General features: G+C 37.1%; 1 protein-coding gene across 2 annotated transcripts in view; it reads right to left on the reverse strand.

The window, feature by feature from the left end:
* Positions 1-946: 946 nt before the first annotated feature.
* Positions 947-16161, reverse strand: part of PIP5K1B (phosphatidylinositol-4-phosphate 5-kinase type 1 beta) — a 329210-nt gene continuing 313995 nt past the window's right edge. For both annotated transcript variants that reach the window (XM_027839284.1, XM_027839282.1), the window contains one exon: positions 947-1717. In XM_027839284.1, coding sequence (XP_027695085.1) covers positions 1711-1717 — 7 coding nt within the window. In that variant the 3' untranslated portion in view covers positions 947-1710. The remainder of the gene's footprint in view (positions 1718-16161) is intronic.

Genomic DNA, 16161 nt, shown 5'->3' on the forward strand with positions numbered 1-16161 from the left:
ATTGAAGGTTTATGAGTAAGGGAATGACATGAACAGACTTGTGCATTCGGAAGATTACCCTGGCAGCTGTATGTAGGATGAATTATAGTTGGTGAAGAGACTGTAGTCAGGGAAACCATTTGGGAAGTTACAACAGTCCTGGCAAGAGGTAATGAGGGCCTGAACTAGAACGCTTTCAGTGGAAATAGAAAGGAAGGGACCAATTTAGAACACATTGCATAGATAGCTTTAATAGATCATAGGATTTAAACCTGGAATGGACCTGAGAACCATTATGTTAAATTAATTATGCTAAACAGTATTATTAATTGTGTTATGTTAATTATGTTAAACAGTATTTTATATTAATTGGATTCACAATTTTCATAATTGGCATTTTCAAGTACTATTTTTCCTCTAAGGAAATTTCTTTCTCAACATTTTCCTCCAATGAATGTACTTCCTGAAGCTGACTTAATTCTCTTGCTTCCTACTGATTTTCAGCTCTAATATCCATTGGCAGTGTGACTATGAACACATTACTTAACCTCTCTGAGCCCCAGCTTCCTCACTTGTAAGATGGGGTTGGTACTTACACTACCAGGATTGTTTTGAGTAAAGTATTCTGTAAACCTTAAAGCACTACATAAATGGAAACTATTATTATTATTTTGTTATTGTTAAAGCAATGTCTTGCCTGTACTATTTATTACATAGCTACTTATAGTTATGCTACCAAAACTACTCATCATGGCATTTTAGGAAGCAACATCTTAGATTATCTACCCATCATTTATTGAGACTCTCCTTTTGGGAGCTATTTTTTATTTCATTCTTTATGCCTGCCATGTTCTTGATTTCTTTTCAAGCAATTTGTTGACCGTTGGGGCCACAAATGCCATAAAGGAAGAAAGAGGAGTTAAAAGAATAACAATGGAAAGACCAGGCAGAACCAATATATTGCCAATGTTGAGAACAAAATATTTTTATTTCTGTCAACAAAACTATAGTTTACAGTAGTATTTACTAAATAAATTATATAATTTCTCTTTTAACAAGCAATAAACTGAATCACAAATATTCCAAAGACAATATATGTACACAACATAAGGCCTTGTTATAAATAGCTTTCTCTCTCTCATTTCACTAGTCAACAGTGAAAATATCTTTATAGAAGCAAGTCTCCATAAAGTCGGTGCAGACAGGTTACGCTGACCCTTGTATGAAATCAGTTTAGACTTCCAACAACATGGACTTACGTGATTATGACTTTGAAAAAAGGAGCAGAATTTACACTTTATTCACCATTTCATATTGATGAGTTTTTAAATAGATATTCAGATTACATATTTGACTTGTTCATTATCACTGGATACATGCAAATGAAATAAACACAAGAGCCAATAGGAAAATATGACTAAGTCCCAAAGGGTGATTGGCAACAATATAGAAAATAGCTTAAATATAGTCTATGCGGTTCTTCACAGTTCAACAAGCAACAGCAAATGATAGGAATGTGTGGCTTTTTTTCCCCACATCATTTCTTCCAAGTAAGCAGAGCTATCATTTCTATGGTTTGAGGCTTCCCTGACATCTTTCATAGGTAAAGATAAGTCCAGTCAGTCATTACTCTTTGTGTAGCAAGGTTGAGCCAAGTTGTGCCCAATAATTCTGGAGTGGAGAACAGGATTTTCAGTCACTGTGGTCACTTCTGCCCGTGAGTATAGATTTTCACTTACTGAAAAGAAAAAAAAGAACACAGGTATGAATCTCACTTCTTTGTAAATACAAATTCATCATTTGCCCAGTGATTCATAGCCAGATATATTCAAGCAACTTCTTCTCCATGGATAAGGATTAAGATTCACAAATAAAAATTATCATGAGCTTTCGTAGTCAACAACAGGTCCAAACATGTCAATCTCCTGCTTAATAAACTGGTGGGTTCCTATATCCTTTAGGATCAAATATGAACTGTTCTCCTTGGTATTTAAAGTTCTTCACAACCTGGCTTTGACCCATTTTTCCAGTCTTACTATCTATTAATCCCTTCTATACACTACATATTTCAGCAAAACTGGTCTTCTTGCTGTTCTTTACACATAGCATTCCAACTCTGGCCTCTAGTTCCAGTTGGTCAATGCTCCCTCCCTCCCTCCCTCCTTTCCTTCCTTCCTTGCTTCCCTCTGTCCACAAGGGCACTCATACCCTTACATGTCAGTGCTCTGCCCAAAGGAAAAGAAATTTTGATTGCTTAAACCTCATAAGATATCTTGGGGGTTGGGAGCTTTTCTTCTTGGGGGGGGGTTTCTTCTCCCTACTTATTTATTCTATCATTAAAAAAAAAACTGGGACAGTTAACTCTTCTGACTCATGTAGTTTCATTTATGATTTCTTGAAATAGAGCTCTGGAAAACCAGGCTTTGATAAAGCCCATTAGGATTCACATGGAGCTACTTAACTACGCCTCAAACCCAAATCACTCTGCTTCTCACTGATAGACCAATAACAGGCTGCAGCCCAAGCCTTACTTGGTCATTGTCTGGTGTTTGATGGCTCAGAGTGAGTATAAATGGCAATTTTTTCTGTTCTGGCCAGAAACCCTGAGGATCCTCCCCTCCCAGACTGATTTTTTTTTTTTTTTTGAGTAGGCAAACTAGGCCATCTTTTGCCTCGTTTTCTTACCTAGCCAGACTTAAATCACTGAATGGGTGTTGCTTCAGACCAACTGAGGCCTGGGAAAGACCTTAGCTTAAAAAGGCCAAGGTCTCCCAGTACATCTGGGGCCATCACCAGTTGTCCTAAACTAGGTCTTGCCACTGGACTCAGATGACTCTGGAGGAGAGAATGAGGCTGGTGACTTTGAACCTGTGAGTGTGTGATTTAAGTGAGCTTTGGCTCACTTAAATCCAATTCACTTACAAGTCCGTGTTCACATTACCCAAATGATGTCATTGGTCCTCTTTGAGAACAAAGGATGAACAACAACTTTGTCTTTGCAAAGGGGGCCTCTCTCCACTATGCCTGGAATACTCTTCCTTTTCAACCCATTTCTTAAAACTCCTGGTTTCCTTCAAGGCTCAGCTCAAGCCCCATTTTCTATATAAAGCCTTATCCTCTCAGCTCCTAGTGCTTTCACCCCTCCTCCATTACCTTGTATTTATATTGTTTATATTTCTATGTGCTTTTATGTATACATGTTTTCTTTGTTCCTTGAAGGCAGAGACTATGTTTATTTCTTTGCATCCTCAGTGCCTAGCAGGTTGCCGATATATCTATCTATCCATCTATCTTAAGTACTTACTATACATATAGTAGGTACTTAAGTACCTTGTTACTTAAGTACCCACTATTATATATTATGTGTTTCTTAAGTACCTACCATCTATAATAATATATATATATATATATACATATACATATATATACACACACATATACATATATATTAGGTACTTAAGAAATGCTGGTTGATTGTGTGTTCTTGGAAAACATATTTCAACAGCACTTGAGGGTTTATTTGCCTCATTACCCTGTGAGGCTGGTATTCATTTGTTTTGTTTGGCTCTGTGACATGATTTTATCAGTGGAAATGACATTAAAGAAGCACTAACACCTACTCTGCTGCTGCATTCTAAGGACCCTGGGACCTTTTCATTTTATTTGCAGCTGAAATCTTCCTTATTTGTTGTCTCCCCCATTAGAACTCCTTGAAAACTAGGACTATCTTTTCTATTTGTATGGGCTCATTCATTTATTCACAACTGGAAGGAGACTTACCTGGGGATACTGTTACTGGGGATAAAGTTAGTATGTGTTAGAATCAGAATTTGAACTCAGGTCTTCTTGACTTAAGCTTTCTTTCTTTCTTTCTTTCTTTTTTTTTTTTTGAAGCAATCAGGATTAAGTGAATTCTACAGGGTCACACAACTAGTAATTATCTGAGACCAGATTTGAACTCAGGTCCTCCTGACTCCAGGCTCCATGCTCTATCCACTGTGCCACCTAGCTGCCCGTATGCTTAATTTCTATCCACTATGTCAAACTCTGTCTTTGAGGTAGGTAGTGAAAATACTGTCTCCATTTTACAAATGAGGAAATACATGGGAGCTTTCAAGCCTTGCCTAAGTTATTCAAATACCTTGGCTTTGCTCTGAGCTTATATTTTAAAGCTAGAAATCATTATCTTTCAATTGAAACAGACAGATAATACCCTAACTTCTTTTAAGCAGATTATTTCATCTTTCTCCATCAACTCTTAGAATTGCTAAAATGATGATAAAATGGAGTTATTTCCCTTTTCAAAAACCAGCATGAGCCCAGGCTGAGTCTCAGAGAAGTCTAGGTTGCAGTTGGGACTCTTTCACTAATTACCTTTATGATCTTGAACAAGATCTCTCTGACCTCAGTTTCCTAATCTGTAAAAGGGTACCAGAAATACATGCCCTTCCAATCTCAGAATATTGTTTTGAGGATCAAATGAGATAGCAGAAGTGAAAGACATGAGGCATTATACAAATATAAAGTATAATAATCCCTGAACCAGCTCAATGTCTGTGGTGATCTTAATGGGAAGTGAAAAGATCACAGAGTGGCTGAAGTCTGAGACTAAGAAGGAGGGAAAAAATGGCCTTAACGATCTACAAATTGGAATTGTCACACCTGAAGCAGACATGAGCTGGCTAAGCCTTTGTCGTGACCATTTAGTTTCAAATGTGTTTCATGTTTACTCCTTCTCTCCCCCCCTACCCACATACCCTTCTCCCAACTCTTGTTCCAGTCACCTCTTCTCCTGGTCCCATTAGATATTTTTTCTAGGGAAAGTGGTTTTAACCTGGGACCCATGAACTTGTTAAAAAAAAAAAATCCAGGTCTTCTAGTCCAATCTTCTAGTCCAAAGCTTTTACCATTACATCATATGGTCTCCCTGAGAACTTTATTTCAATATAAATGATTTTCCTTGTTATGTTATTTTATGAGCTTAAAACCATTATTCTGAGAAGGGATCCATAGTCTTCAACAGCTTGCCAAAGAGGTCCATGACACAAAAATAGTTAAGAACCCCTGCTCTAGAGCACACACACACAAAAATCACATATAGTCTAAGAAGAATATGCTACATTCTATTTGACAGCAAATAAACAAATAAATCACTAAGAAATAAATTTTGCATTCATGCAGAAATTATTATACCTGGGACTAGCTTGTCACTGGGGCAGCTAGGTAGTGCAGTAGATAGAGTGCTGGGCATGAAGTCAGGAAGACTTATCTTCCTGAGTTCACATCTGACCTGGACACTTACCAGCTGTGTGAGACCCTGAGAAAGTCACTTATACCCTGTTCGCCTCAGTTACCTCATCTGTAAAATGAACTGGAGAAGGAAATGGCAAACTACTCCAGTATCTCTGCCAAGAAAACCCCAAATGGGGTCATGAAGAGTTGGAAACAACTGAAAACAACTGAGCAACCAAAAGAATATTAAGCTTGTCACCTGACAAGTCTTTGCTATTATTTCCTAGGAAGTAGCTGAATCGGATGGCCAAGGAGTGAGACAATGTCACAAGATGAATGAAGGGATATAGGCGCAGCCCTGGGTCCTTCATCTTGATTTTCCCTCTGAGGTCACATTATCAGTTACTAGAAGCCACCTCGTAGTTGTAGCAATTTATAATTCCAAACAAACACCTCTGGGCTTTAAATAAGTTACTGTCAGGCATAAGTGCTTTGTGAGACTTGAAGGCTTAGAGTCTGGCTGTGATAAATATTGTTTCAGTCAGGAATCTAGACACCAATGCTGGCCTTTACTCAGTATAAAATGGGATATGTTGTTAAATTTATAGCCCCACAGAAACATCAATTAATCTGCAATGAAATAACCTAGTATTATTTATATAGTAGCAAGAGGATTGACAATTAATCCTCTTAATCCTTCTATTTGTTATCTGCGTGACCTTGGGCAAGTAATTTCATTTTTCTGGGGCTTAGTTTTTCCCATCTGAAAAGAGGTTGCAATGCCCTCTCCCCCTTAAAGCTTGATATAAATAGCAATAGGGAAACAGGGATCTAAAACATGAAAAGATGTTTTTTCTATTTCTTTGCCAGCCAACATTCACCATACCTTTTACAAACAGGTTATCATGAACATAGACCTTTGAGTTCTAACGATATCCTGTCGCGGGCAAGAGACATTATCTCTGCATAAGGTAGAGGAAGAGGAATTAGGACCCCTAGGTTAGAAATGGCCTTATCAAAAATAAAAACAACAAAAAAAGCAGAGTTAGAAAGAAGAAAAAAAAGAAATAAGTGTTTTCTAATAGCCCACGATTGAGCTGCATTGGCCAGACAATTATGTAAGTAAGACATAAGTGTCAAGGAGGCAATATAGTATGATGGTAAAAGGACTGGAATGGAAGGGAGGAGACCTTAATTTAAATGATAGTTATGCCATTATAATAGGTCACATTTATGTAGTGCTTTAAGGTTTATGAAGAATTTTCCTCACTAAAACTTGATGAAATGTAAAAAGATATTATTTCCAATTCATGTATGAAGAAACTGAGGCTCTGAGAGGTTATAGCTAACCCTTCGTCACACAGATAGTCAGTGCCATAGTTGGAACTCAAAGCTTGGTTTTCCAGTACTGCATCTGGTTTGTTCTTTTTATTAGGATACATTCCTTCTATCTTCCTGTATGACCTGAACAAGTTAATTTAACTTCTCAGGGCTTCAATTTCTTTCTTTGTTAACTGAAGTCTCTTCCAGTTTCAACACTCTATAATTCCATTAAGGTAGAAGATATTTTGTTCCTTCTAAGAGCCATGATAGACAGGAGAGTTTTAAGTTTCATTTTGCCATTTTATGTGTCAGGAAAACGGAGTTCTCTTCTATGTTGAAGAATGGGATGAACTTTCATATTTACTGCCTTCTTGGATGTGAACTTAATATATTACCTTTCTTTTCTTTAAAAAAATTTTTAAAATTTTTCCCCAATTACATGTAAACACAATTTTAAACATTTGTTTTTTTTTAATTGAATTCTAAATTTTCTTCCTCCAGCCTCTCCCCTTCTCTCCTCATTGAGAAGGTAAGCAATTAGATTTGTCTAGTATAGTCATGCAAAACATATTTACCTTTCTTTTCAAGGTAAAGCTGAAGCCCCAAGTCTCAAGTCAAGAATGAATGATCTAATTAAGCACAGTGCTCTGAACATAGTAGGCATTTAATAAAGATTTGTTGAATTAACTTGAAATTGCTATCTTGATCCCTACATACTGTAATCTCCTTGTTTTCTCTTTAAAATTATTCTGTATACATATGTATTTATACATATACATGCACACACACACACACACACACACATATACACACAGCTGTATATGTCTGTCTGCCTGTTTGTCTTTCTAGCACAGTCTTTTCATTGGTGTAGGGAACTCCATATGAAGAAACACTATTTCCCAATGTAGATATTGACACCAATCTACAACTTAAGAATCTTAGAGTTGTCTGCAGTACAGAGAGTTTAAGTGATTTTCCCAGGATTACACAGGTCTTCCTAAGTCCAAGACCTGCTCTCTACCCACTACATCACTGTTAATATCCTTCTTCACCTCTAGTTAATAGAATACCTTCTTTCAAGATTCAACTTAAGCACAACTTTCCTACATGGAGCCTTTAAAAATATTTTTATTTATTTTGTTAAATATTTCTCAATTACAAGTACATTTTTTAAACATTCACTTAAGTTCTTGAGTTCTAAACTCTCTCCCTCCCCTCTTTGAGAAGGCAAGCAATTTGAGATTGATTATACACGTGAAGTCATGCAAAACATGTTTCCATATTTGCCAAACTGCAAAACACAGACAATGCTCCTCCCCCCTTTCACTGCCCAAGAAAAATAACATAAAAAAAAGTATGTTTCAATCAGCACTCAGAATTCATCAGTTCTTTCTTTGGAGGTGGATAAACATTTTTCATCATAGGTCCCTTGGAATTGTTTTGGTCAGAGTAGTTAAAGTCTTTCACAGATGATAATCATACAATATTGCTACTATTGTATATACTGTTCTCCTGGTTCTGCTCACTTCACTTTTCATCAGTTCATATAAGTCTTCTCAGGTTTTTCTGAAACCATCTTGCTTGTCCTTTCTTACACCACAACAGTATCCATGAAGCCTTTCTTAAATCTCCTACTGCTAATACTCTTCCTTCCTAAACCATCTTGACCCTGGAATCAGGAGGACCCGAGTTCAAATCCGACCTCAGGCACATAACACTCACTAGCTGTGTGACTCTGGGCAAGTCACTTAACCCCAATTGCCTCACCAAAAAAAAAAAAAAATACTTGACTGAAAAAAAATTATGCATGGAAAATAATGAGAGAATGATGAAATATTTACACGGTACAAATTCTAAGATATGGGAGATATCAGTGGGAGCTGAAGTAGAGCTATTGAATTTTTGACGTAAAGGACTTCACAAATCATCTGGTCTAATTTCTTTTAATAAATGAAGAAATAACCCAGAGGCATTAAATGATTTGAGAGCAGCTAGGTGGCATAGTAGATAGAGTGCTAGGATTGGAGTCAGGAAGACTCATCTTCCTTAGTTCAAATCTGGCCTCAGACACTTACTAGCTGTGTGACTCTGGGCAAATCACTTAATCCTGTTTGTCTCAGTTTCCTCATCTGTAAAATGAGCTGCAGAAGGAAATGGCAAACCAAGAATCAGACATGACTGAAAATGACTGAACAATAAAATTAAATGATTTGTCTTAAGTTCACACAATTAGTGCTAGAGTTTACCTAAAAAAGGGTTCATGGAGGAAGTGGGACTTGAGTTAGATCTGAAAGGATGGGTAAGGTTTGGATTTGACTTAGCATCCTATGCTTCCTCTTCTCTTACCCACTTACTGGTTGAATATAGGTGTGGTGGTAGCTCATGAGAGAAACAGATTTCCTGTCAATAGTTAAATATCCTCAATAAGTAGATGATACTCCTCAATGCATACATTGGGATCAGTCTAGACCCAAATGACAAGTTTGCTCTTCTTTAGGCCCTCTCACATGATGGATTTAAGAGCTGATGCTATCATTTCAAAACTGTTAGTATGAAAGAGATTGTTTAATGTCATTCCCCTCGTGGCGGTTTGTTCCCTGAGAATGTTACATGATGTTTTGGGCACCAGTGATTTATCACTCCCTGACAATTCTACAACAGGATTTCCAGAACCAAAGTTACTTTTGCTAATTGTAAAGTTAATTAGTTACCTTATTATATAATCTATCACATAGTTCTTTTATCTCAAGATAAGAGACAAGCAAATTAATCTTTCCCCCAGCTGCTCCCTTCCTTGGGAAAACATGAAGAGGAAGAAAATCTATTATTGTTTTATTCTGAAAAGGAACACTGTCATCTGATAAGTACATTGGCCCATCTCTCATTGCTACAGAAGGGACTAATCAGATGACAGAGACTTCTAGGCTGGGTACGAGCATGAGATGTAGCATTTGGATTGTATATGAGGAAGACTAGAAATAGCATCTTCCTATCACCCTCTCTCTGCTTAGATTCCTAGATTTAAAGGCAGAAGGGATCCCAGACTTCCTCCCTTTACAGATGAGGAACTGAGGCCCAGGGAGTTTTAGTGACTTGCCTGAGGTCACATAAGTAGTATCAGAGATGGGATTTGAACCAATGGTCTTTAACTTGCAAATCTAACACTTTTCCCCATTGTACCTTATTTATATTTTGCTGATATTTTGGTTTCCAAAGATTCTGTGAAGGGAACACAGTAGAATGATTCCCAGAGAACATCTTCAAATGTTTTACAAGAAAAAATAAAGTATGTTCGGCTGTTTCAGTTGTGTCCAACTCTTTGTGACTCCATTTGGGATTTTCTTGGTAGAGATACAGGTGTAATTTGCCATTTCCTTTTCTAATTCATGTTACAGATGAGGAAATGGAAACAAAGAGGTGTAAATGACTTGTCCATGGTCACATGGCTAGTAAGTATCTGAAGCCAGATTTGAACTTAGGTCTTCCTGACTCTAGGCCCAGCACTTTTTACACTAAGCCATCTAACTGCCCCAAATTATACTTATTTACAAACATAGTACTATATTAATTTGTTGTCGTTCAGTTGTATTCAGTCGTGTCTGATTCTTCATGACTCCATTTGGGGTTTTCTTGGCAAAGATACTGGAGTGGTTTGATATTTCTTTCTCCAACTCATTTTACAGATGAAGAAACTGGAGCAAACAGGATTAAGTGATTTGCCCAGGATCATGCAGCTAGTAAGTATCTGAGGCTGGATTTGAATACAGGAAGATGAGTCTTCCTGATTCCTGGCTTGGTACTCTATCCACTGTGTTATCTAGTTGCCTGCTACATTATACAATGTACATTATATAATTTATACAAAAGTAGATAATAAAAAAGGATAAGATGAAGATAAAATTTGATCCTAGAGTCAATAGGGACTCATGCTTTAGGAAAATCACTTTGGCATCTGTGTGGAGAATGGATTGGAGAGAAAAATGACTTGAGACAGGGAAATCAGTTAGGAGGTTATTACAATAGTCTCTGTGGAAGTGATAAAGGACCAAACCGCAGGGTACAATGAGGCTGTGATAACTTGAGTGACAGGAAAGATGGTGGTGCTGTCAATGGTAATACAGGAAGAGAGATGAATTTTGGGAAAAGGAATGTAATGACATAAGCAACACATCACAAGCCACTCATACTTGCTTATACTGTGTGACTCATTCTGTCCCACCCAAAATAAAAAGGGGGGGGGAGCAGTGCTTTTCTTCACTTGTTGATCACTGCCCTATCCCACTAGCACAGAACACACCTTCCAGTAGGTACCTGTCATAGCCACAAGGTGATCTGGGACAGAGAGGCAGGATACAGAATTGGGGTTTTTCCCAGTGATATCTGAGTACCTGTGTAGTTGCTTCTACATGGATGCCTGAGTAGCAGTTAGGTTATAATTATCATGAACATACAATGGCCATCTGGGAAGAGGGGAAGTTGGGACTTTGTACTCAAAAAGCAAGAGGGTAGAGTTGGGTGGTGTTGGGGGATGAGGGTAGGTGGGGTTGTATTAGAGACAAATCTCACAATGAGAAAGGGATGTGACCCATCTTCTGCCTTCTAATTGGTTGATCACATAGCCATGGCCCTCATTTTGGAGACCACATAAGAAACTGTAGATGGAACCAAATGGAACTCTTATTGATTTTCCATTTGAGACTTCTATCTAGACTAAGCATTATCCTGGCTAGTCTTTTTTCCAAAAAAAGTTTTAAAAAATATTTTCCAAACATTTTCACCAGTCCTTCCTTAGATGCCTAGAAGCAGGGAGCAGAGTCATGAACAGAAAGGGAGCTGGCCTAGAAATCAGGAGAACTGGGTACCTGTCCCAGTTCTACCACTAAGGACTTGTGTGTATATGGCCTTGGACAAATCACTTCACCTCTTAACCTCAGTTTCCTTATATATAAAATGAAGTCCATTTGCACACAGAGTAGGTGATTTCTGAGTTCCTTTCTAGCTCTGACATTTTCTTTGCAATTGAATGTCCCCTAGACATCTCTAACTTGACACGTCCAAAATGCAACTCATTATTTCCCCTTCAAAACCCAATCCCTCTTCCAAATTTCCCTATTTTATTGAGTACCATCATCTTTTCAGCCACCCAGATTCAGAGACCTGGAGTTACTCTTGACTACTCAATTTCCTTCCTTGTCCCACTCCCCTCCACTTAATTTCCAAGTCTTGCAATTTTTATTTTGCCAACATCTCTGGCATCCAGCCTGTCTTTGATCTAAGACACATCACTTTCACTCTACTCACACACAGCCATAATCCCAATTCAGTTGCTCATCATCTCTATAGTTATTTTATAATTAGCTTCCCTACATCTTTACAGTGACCACATTGATATTCTTAAAGGACAGGTCTTACCATCTCATTCTCTTTCTTAAGAAGTTTTGGTGATTTTCTACTATCTCTAACATACAATAAAAACTTCTTTGTTTGGCATTTAAACCTCTTTTTAATCTGGCTCCAACCTATCTTTGTAGACTAACTTCATTTGGCCTACATCACACATTGTATGTTCCAGTGAGACTGGTCTATTTGTTTTTCCCCATATGTGCCATTCTAATCTCCCATTTCTAAGCATAAGAAGGCATAAGTTGCTTCTCATGCTTAGAATATGCTTCATCACCTTTGTCTCTTAGAATGCCTACTTTTCTCGAAGGCTCAACTCAAAGGTCAGTTAAGAGGCTATTTTCTGATTTTCCCCCTTGTTAGGGTGCCCCTCAAATACTCTCTATTTGCTTTGTATATATATTTCTTTAATTGACTTAGTTTTATACATGTTGCTTCCTTCTATTAGAATGTAAGCTCTTTGAAGGTAGGAACCATTTCCTTTTCGTCTTTGTATTTCCAGTACTTAGCACAGTGCCTTGCACATAATAGGCACTTAATAGATATACATGATGAATAAGTCCAGTGAACAATCATGGTTCTATATTATATGCATCCATCCCTCCTATTGTATCATTTTTTATTTTAATCAAAATTCATATGTGTTTATAACTTGATTCCTTTTAGGTCTGACCTATTAGTTTTTTATAAATGCCTGATCAATGGGCTCATGGTGGTTTACATGGCTGTTCCAAGTCAATGCTGTGAGATACTAAATAACCTTTCTCTTTCCTCACCTGTAACACAGGGATAATACCTGACCAATTTATTTTACAGGACTTTTTTTTTTTTTGAAGACAAATGAAATAATATGTGTGAAAGTGCTTTTTAACATATAAAGTGCTATAGACATGTAAGGTATTGTTATCATTCTCCCAATGAGAGTCAACACTTTCTTAAAGAATAAAGAGAGATTAGAATAAAAAAAGCATTAGGGAGAGATTGGAAGATCTGGGGAATCACTGGCAATCTAGAAGATTATGAACAAGTGAGCAAGAGATGGAAGGTCAACTACACCCAGGTCTATGGGATAAATGGAAATGAATGCTGAAACAAAGTGGAAGTCAGCATTGCCTGTGAAGATACAATGCAGCCCAGTTTTTTATTGTAAAATTGGATTACTGCAAAGAAATTACTCTAGCTCAACAAAGCTCTGACCAAGATAAAAACTCTTGCATTAATTTATTTGAGGGGCAGCTAGGTGGCGCAGTGAATGGAGCACCAGCCCTGGATTCAGGAGGACCTGAGTTCAAATCTGGCTTTAGATACATAATACTCACTAGTTGTGTGACTCTGGGCAAGTCACTTAACCCCAATTGCCACACACACACACACACACACACACACACACATTTATTTGAAAATCCAATGTTCCTTTGCTGCTTCAATCATAACCATTCCAACAGGTTCAACTATAGCAATGCCAACAACTCTCATGTATAGCATCATAAATAAGATCACTAGCTTGACTTCACTGATTTGAGAATTCAGTCATCTTAATTATAAAATGGGGATCCTATTTGGATGCTATGGAATTCAGGAAGTCAGGCTCAAATTTGGTCGTGGTAAAGTAGTCAATCTGTTTCTTTATTCTGTTTATCAAGATTATTTTTTATAATACCTTAAGGGAGGGGAAGGCCTTTTCTGAGATTTACAAAGCTATTTTGGAAAATGCATTAGGAGTAGGAGTCAGAAGTTTTGGGTTCTAGTCCTTACTGTACAGTGAATGAGCTGTGAGCCATAGGTGAGCTGCTTCCCCTCTTTGGTACTAAACACTTCTGTTAAAAAAAAAATAGACTAGAATCAGTGCTTCTAAACTGTGGGTTGTGACCCCATATGGGGTCATGAAAAATTTGGCAACAGTAAAAGGTTTCTGAACATGCAAGGACCAAAAATGAACTAAAAATCAAACATGTAACAAATTCGAGGTGTTTCTGACCAGCGCTTGCCTGTGTTGCATCATATAACTTTACTGCAGCCTTGGTTCTGAACACAAAGCATGTGCACTTTGCATTGCACATGCCCTCAAGTCATGCAATGTCAACTAATGCTGCTGAAAAGCATAAGAAGTTGCAAGTTGATAAAGGGTCTCCAGTGGAAAAAGTTTAAGAAGCCCTGGACCAGATGACCTCTAAGGTCCCTTCCAGCTCTGAAATTAAATGATTCAATGGGATCACTTTTTTGGAAGACAATAACATGAGCAATGTGGGACATGTGAGTAACTGGCAAAAAATAAAAATAAAAAAGGATTAATTCCAGCACTGATACAAATCCATTACAAACCATTTCTTAAACAGTCCTGCGCCATGGCAGAGATTATTGGTCTGGTCTGGAAACTCCTATAGATGGAGATTTGCAAGTCATCTGTAACTTCTTACCATTTGCAGAGTTGTCTGGGGCACTGAGTGGTTAAGTGGTTAAGTGAAGCTAGTATGTGTTGGGAGCAGATCTGGAACCCAGAGCTCATCCTGACTCCAAGAATGACTATTTATCCACTATCCCAGCAATCTTCAAAGTGTGGACCAAAGATCCATGGGGGTCTTTACAACCCTTTTTGGGGAGAGGTCTGTGAGGTTGAAACTATTTTCATAACATATTAAGATGTTATTTGCCAATAAAATACTCCTTTCTTTCCTCTTTGCGGGAGGCCAGATTTTCTTTATATACTTCAACCAAGATAACATATTGTAACAGATTGAACACAGAAGCAGATATGAAAATCCAGCTGTTTTCTATTAATCCAGACATTAAAGAGATTTGGAAAATAAATGAAATAATGTAACTCTTCTCACTATTTTTGAAAATATAATTATCTTTCATAAAATGTTATTTATGTTACTATGCAATAGGTTTATTATCACTATTTCAACATAGATTAATAAATATTTTAAAATTTTATCTATTTAATTTCTAAGGAGTAAATACTGATAGCTATAACTCATATAAACAAATGCTCTTTGGGGTCCTCAATAATTTTTAAAAGTTTAAGGGGATCCTGAGACCAAAAGGAATTGAGAACGGCTATACTACAGCAGAGGTGTCAAACTCATACAAAACTCTCTAGTGTGGCCCAAACTAGAATAAAATGTAATTTGGAAATATTTAACAAAACAAATATAAATTTGTAGTCAATATGAGACACACAGGGAATCTATTTCTATTGGTTTGGATACCACTGACCTATACCATGCTGCTCTAGCACAGACTATATGTAGACACTTATTGGAAGAGACCTAAATCATATATATCTAACTGATCAAAATCAGGGAAGTATTTAAATACAGAAACTCATGTCAAAAAGTTAGACTGAAGTTTTTAAAGATCTTGTGACTCCTAATTAAACATATTCTTAATGGTACTTGATTTACAAAGTATTTTCCTTCCAATAATTGGTAAGGTAGGTGGATAAAGTGTTATTACCACTGTTTCACAGATGAGGAAACAGATTTGGAGGGATCACATGTCTTGCCCAAAGTGACCCAGCATATAATGCATTATAGTGAGGTTATGGGATTTGGAATCAGAGGAGCTGGTTTCTAATGCCTCATCGAGCTCTGCCTTTTGCGGTCTTTGTAATCTTAGGTGTTTCCTTGGCCTTTCTGGGCCTGTTTCTTCATCTGTCAAATAAGAGGGTTGTATCAGATCAGAGATATCAAACAGGCCAACAGCAAGAACCAGATTAAAATGTAATTGGGAATTTGAAACTCAAAATAAAAAAATATTAAAATGTTTGTTTATATGTAATTAAAAAAATAAAAACAGTTAAATGTAAAAAATGTTTTACATGACTGCACATATATAATCTATACCAAATTGCTTGCCTTCTCAGGGAAGGAGGAGGGGAGGGAGGGAGAGAATTTGAAACTCAGAATTAAAATAAAAAAGTTAAAGAATTTTGTTTCCATGTAATTGAGAAAGAAAATTAAAATTAAATGTAAAATGTGATTGGGGAATAGTTAAAATAAATAAAAATACAATAGAATCTAGATAATGTTAATAAGTGGTTTTCTAAGTCAGGATACAGTGGCAAAGATCCCCTTTGAGTTTGACACCAGTCAATGCTTCTTGAACTGTGGGTCGCAGCCCTGAAAAATTTGGCAACAGTCAAAGGTTTCTGAACATAAGACCAAAAATTAATTCAAAATCAAATGAATCTGAGGAATTTCTCTTGCCCATTTTGCATCGCAT

This window comes from Vombatus ursinus, unplaced genomic scaffold (assembly GCF_900497805.2).
Source record: "Vombatus ursinus unplaced genomic scaffold, bare-nosed wombat genome assembly UNPS02014832.1, whole genome shotgun sequence".
NCBI lineage: Eukaryota > Metazoa > Chordata > Mammalia > Diprotodontia > Vombatidae > Vombatus > Vombatus ursinus.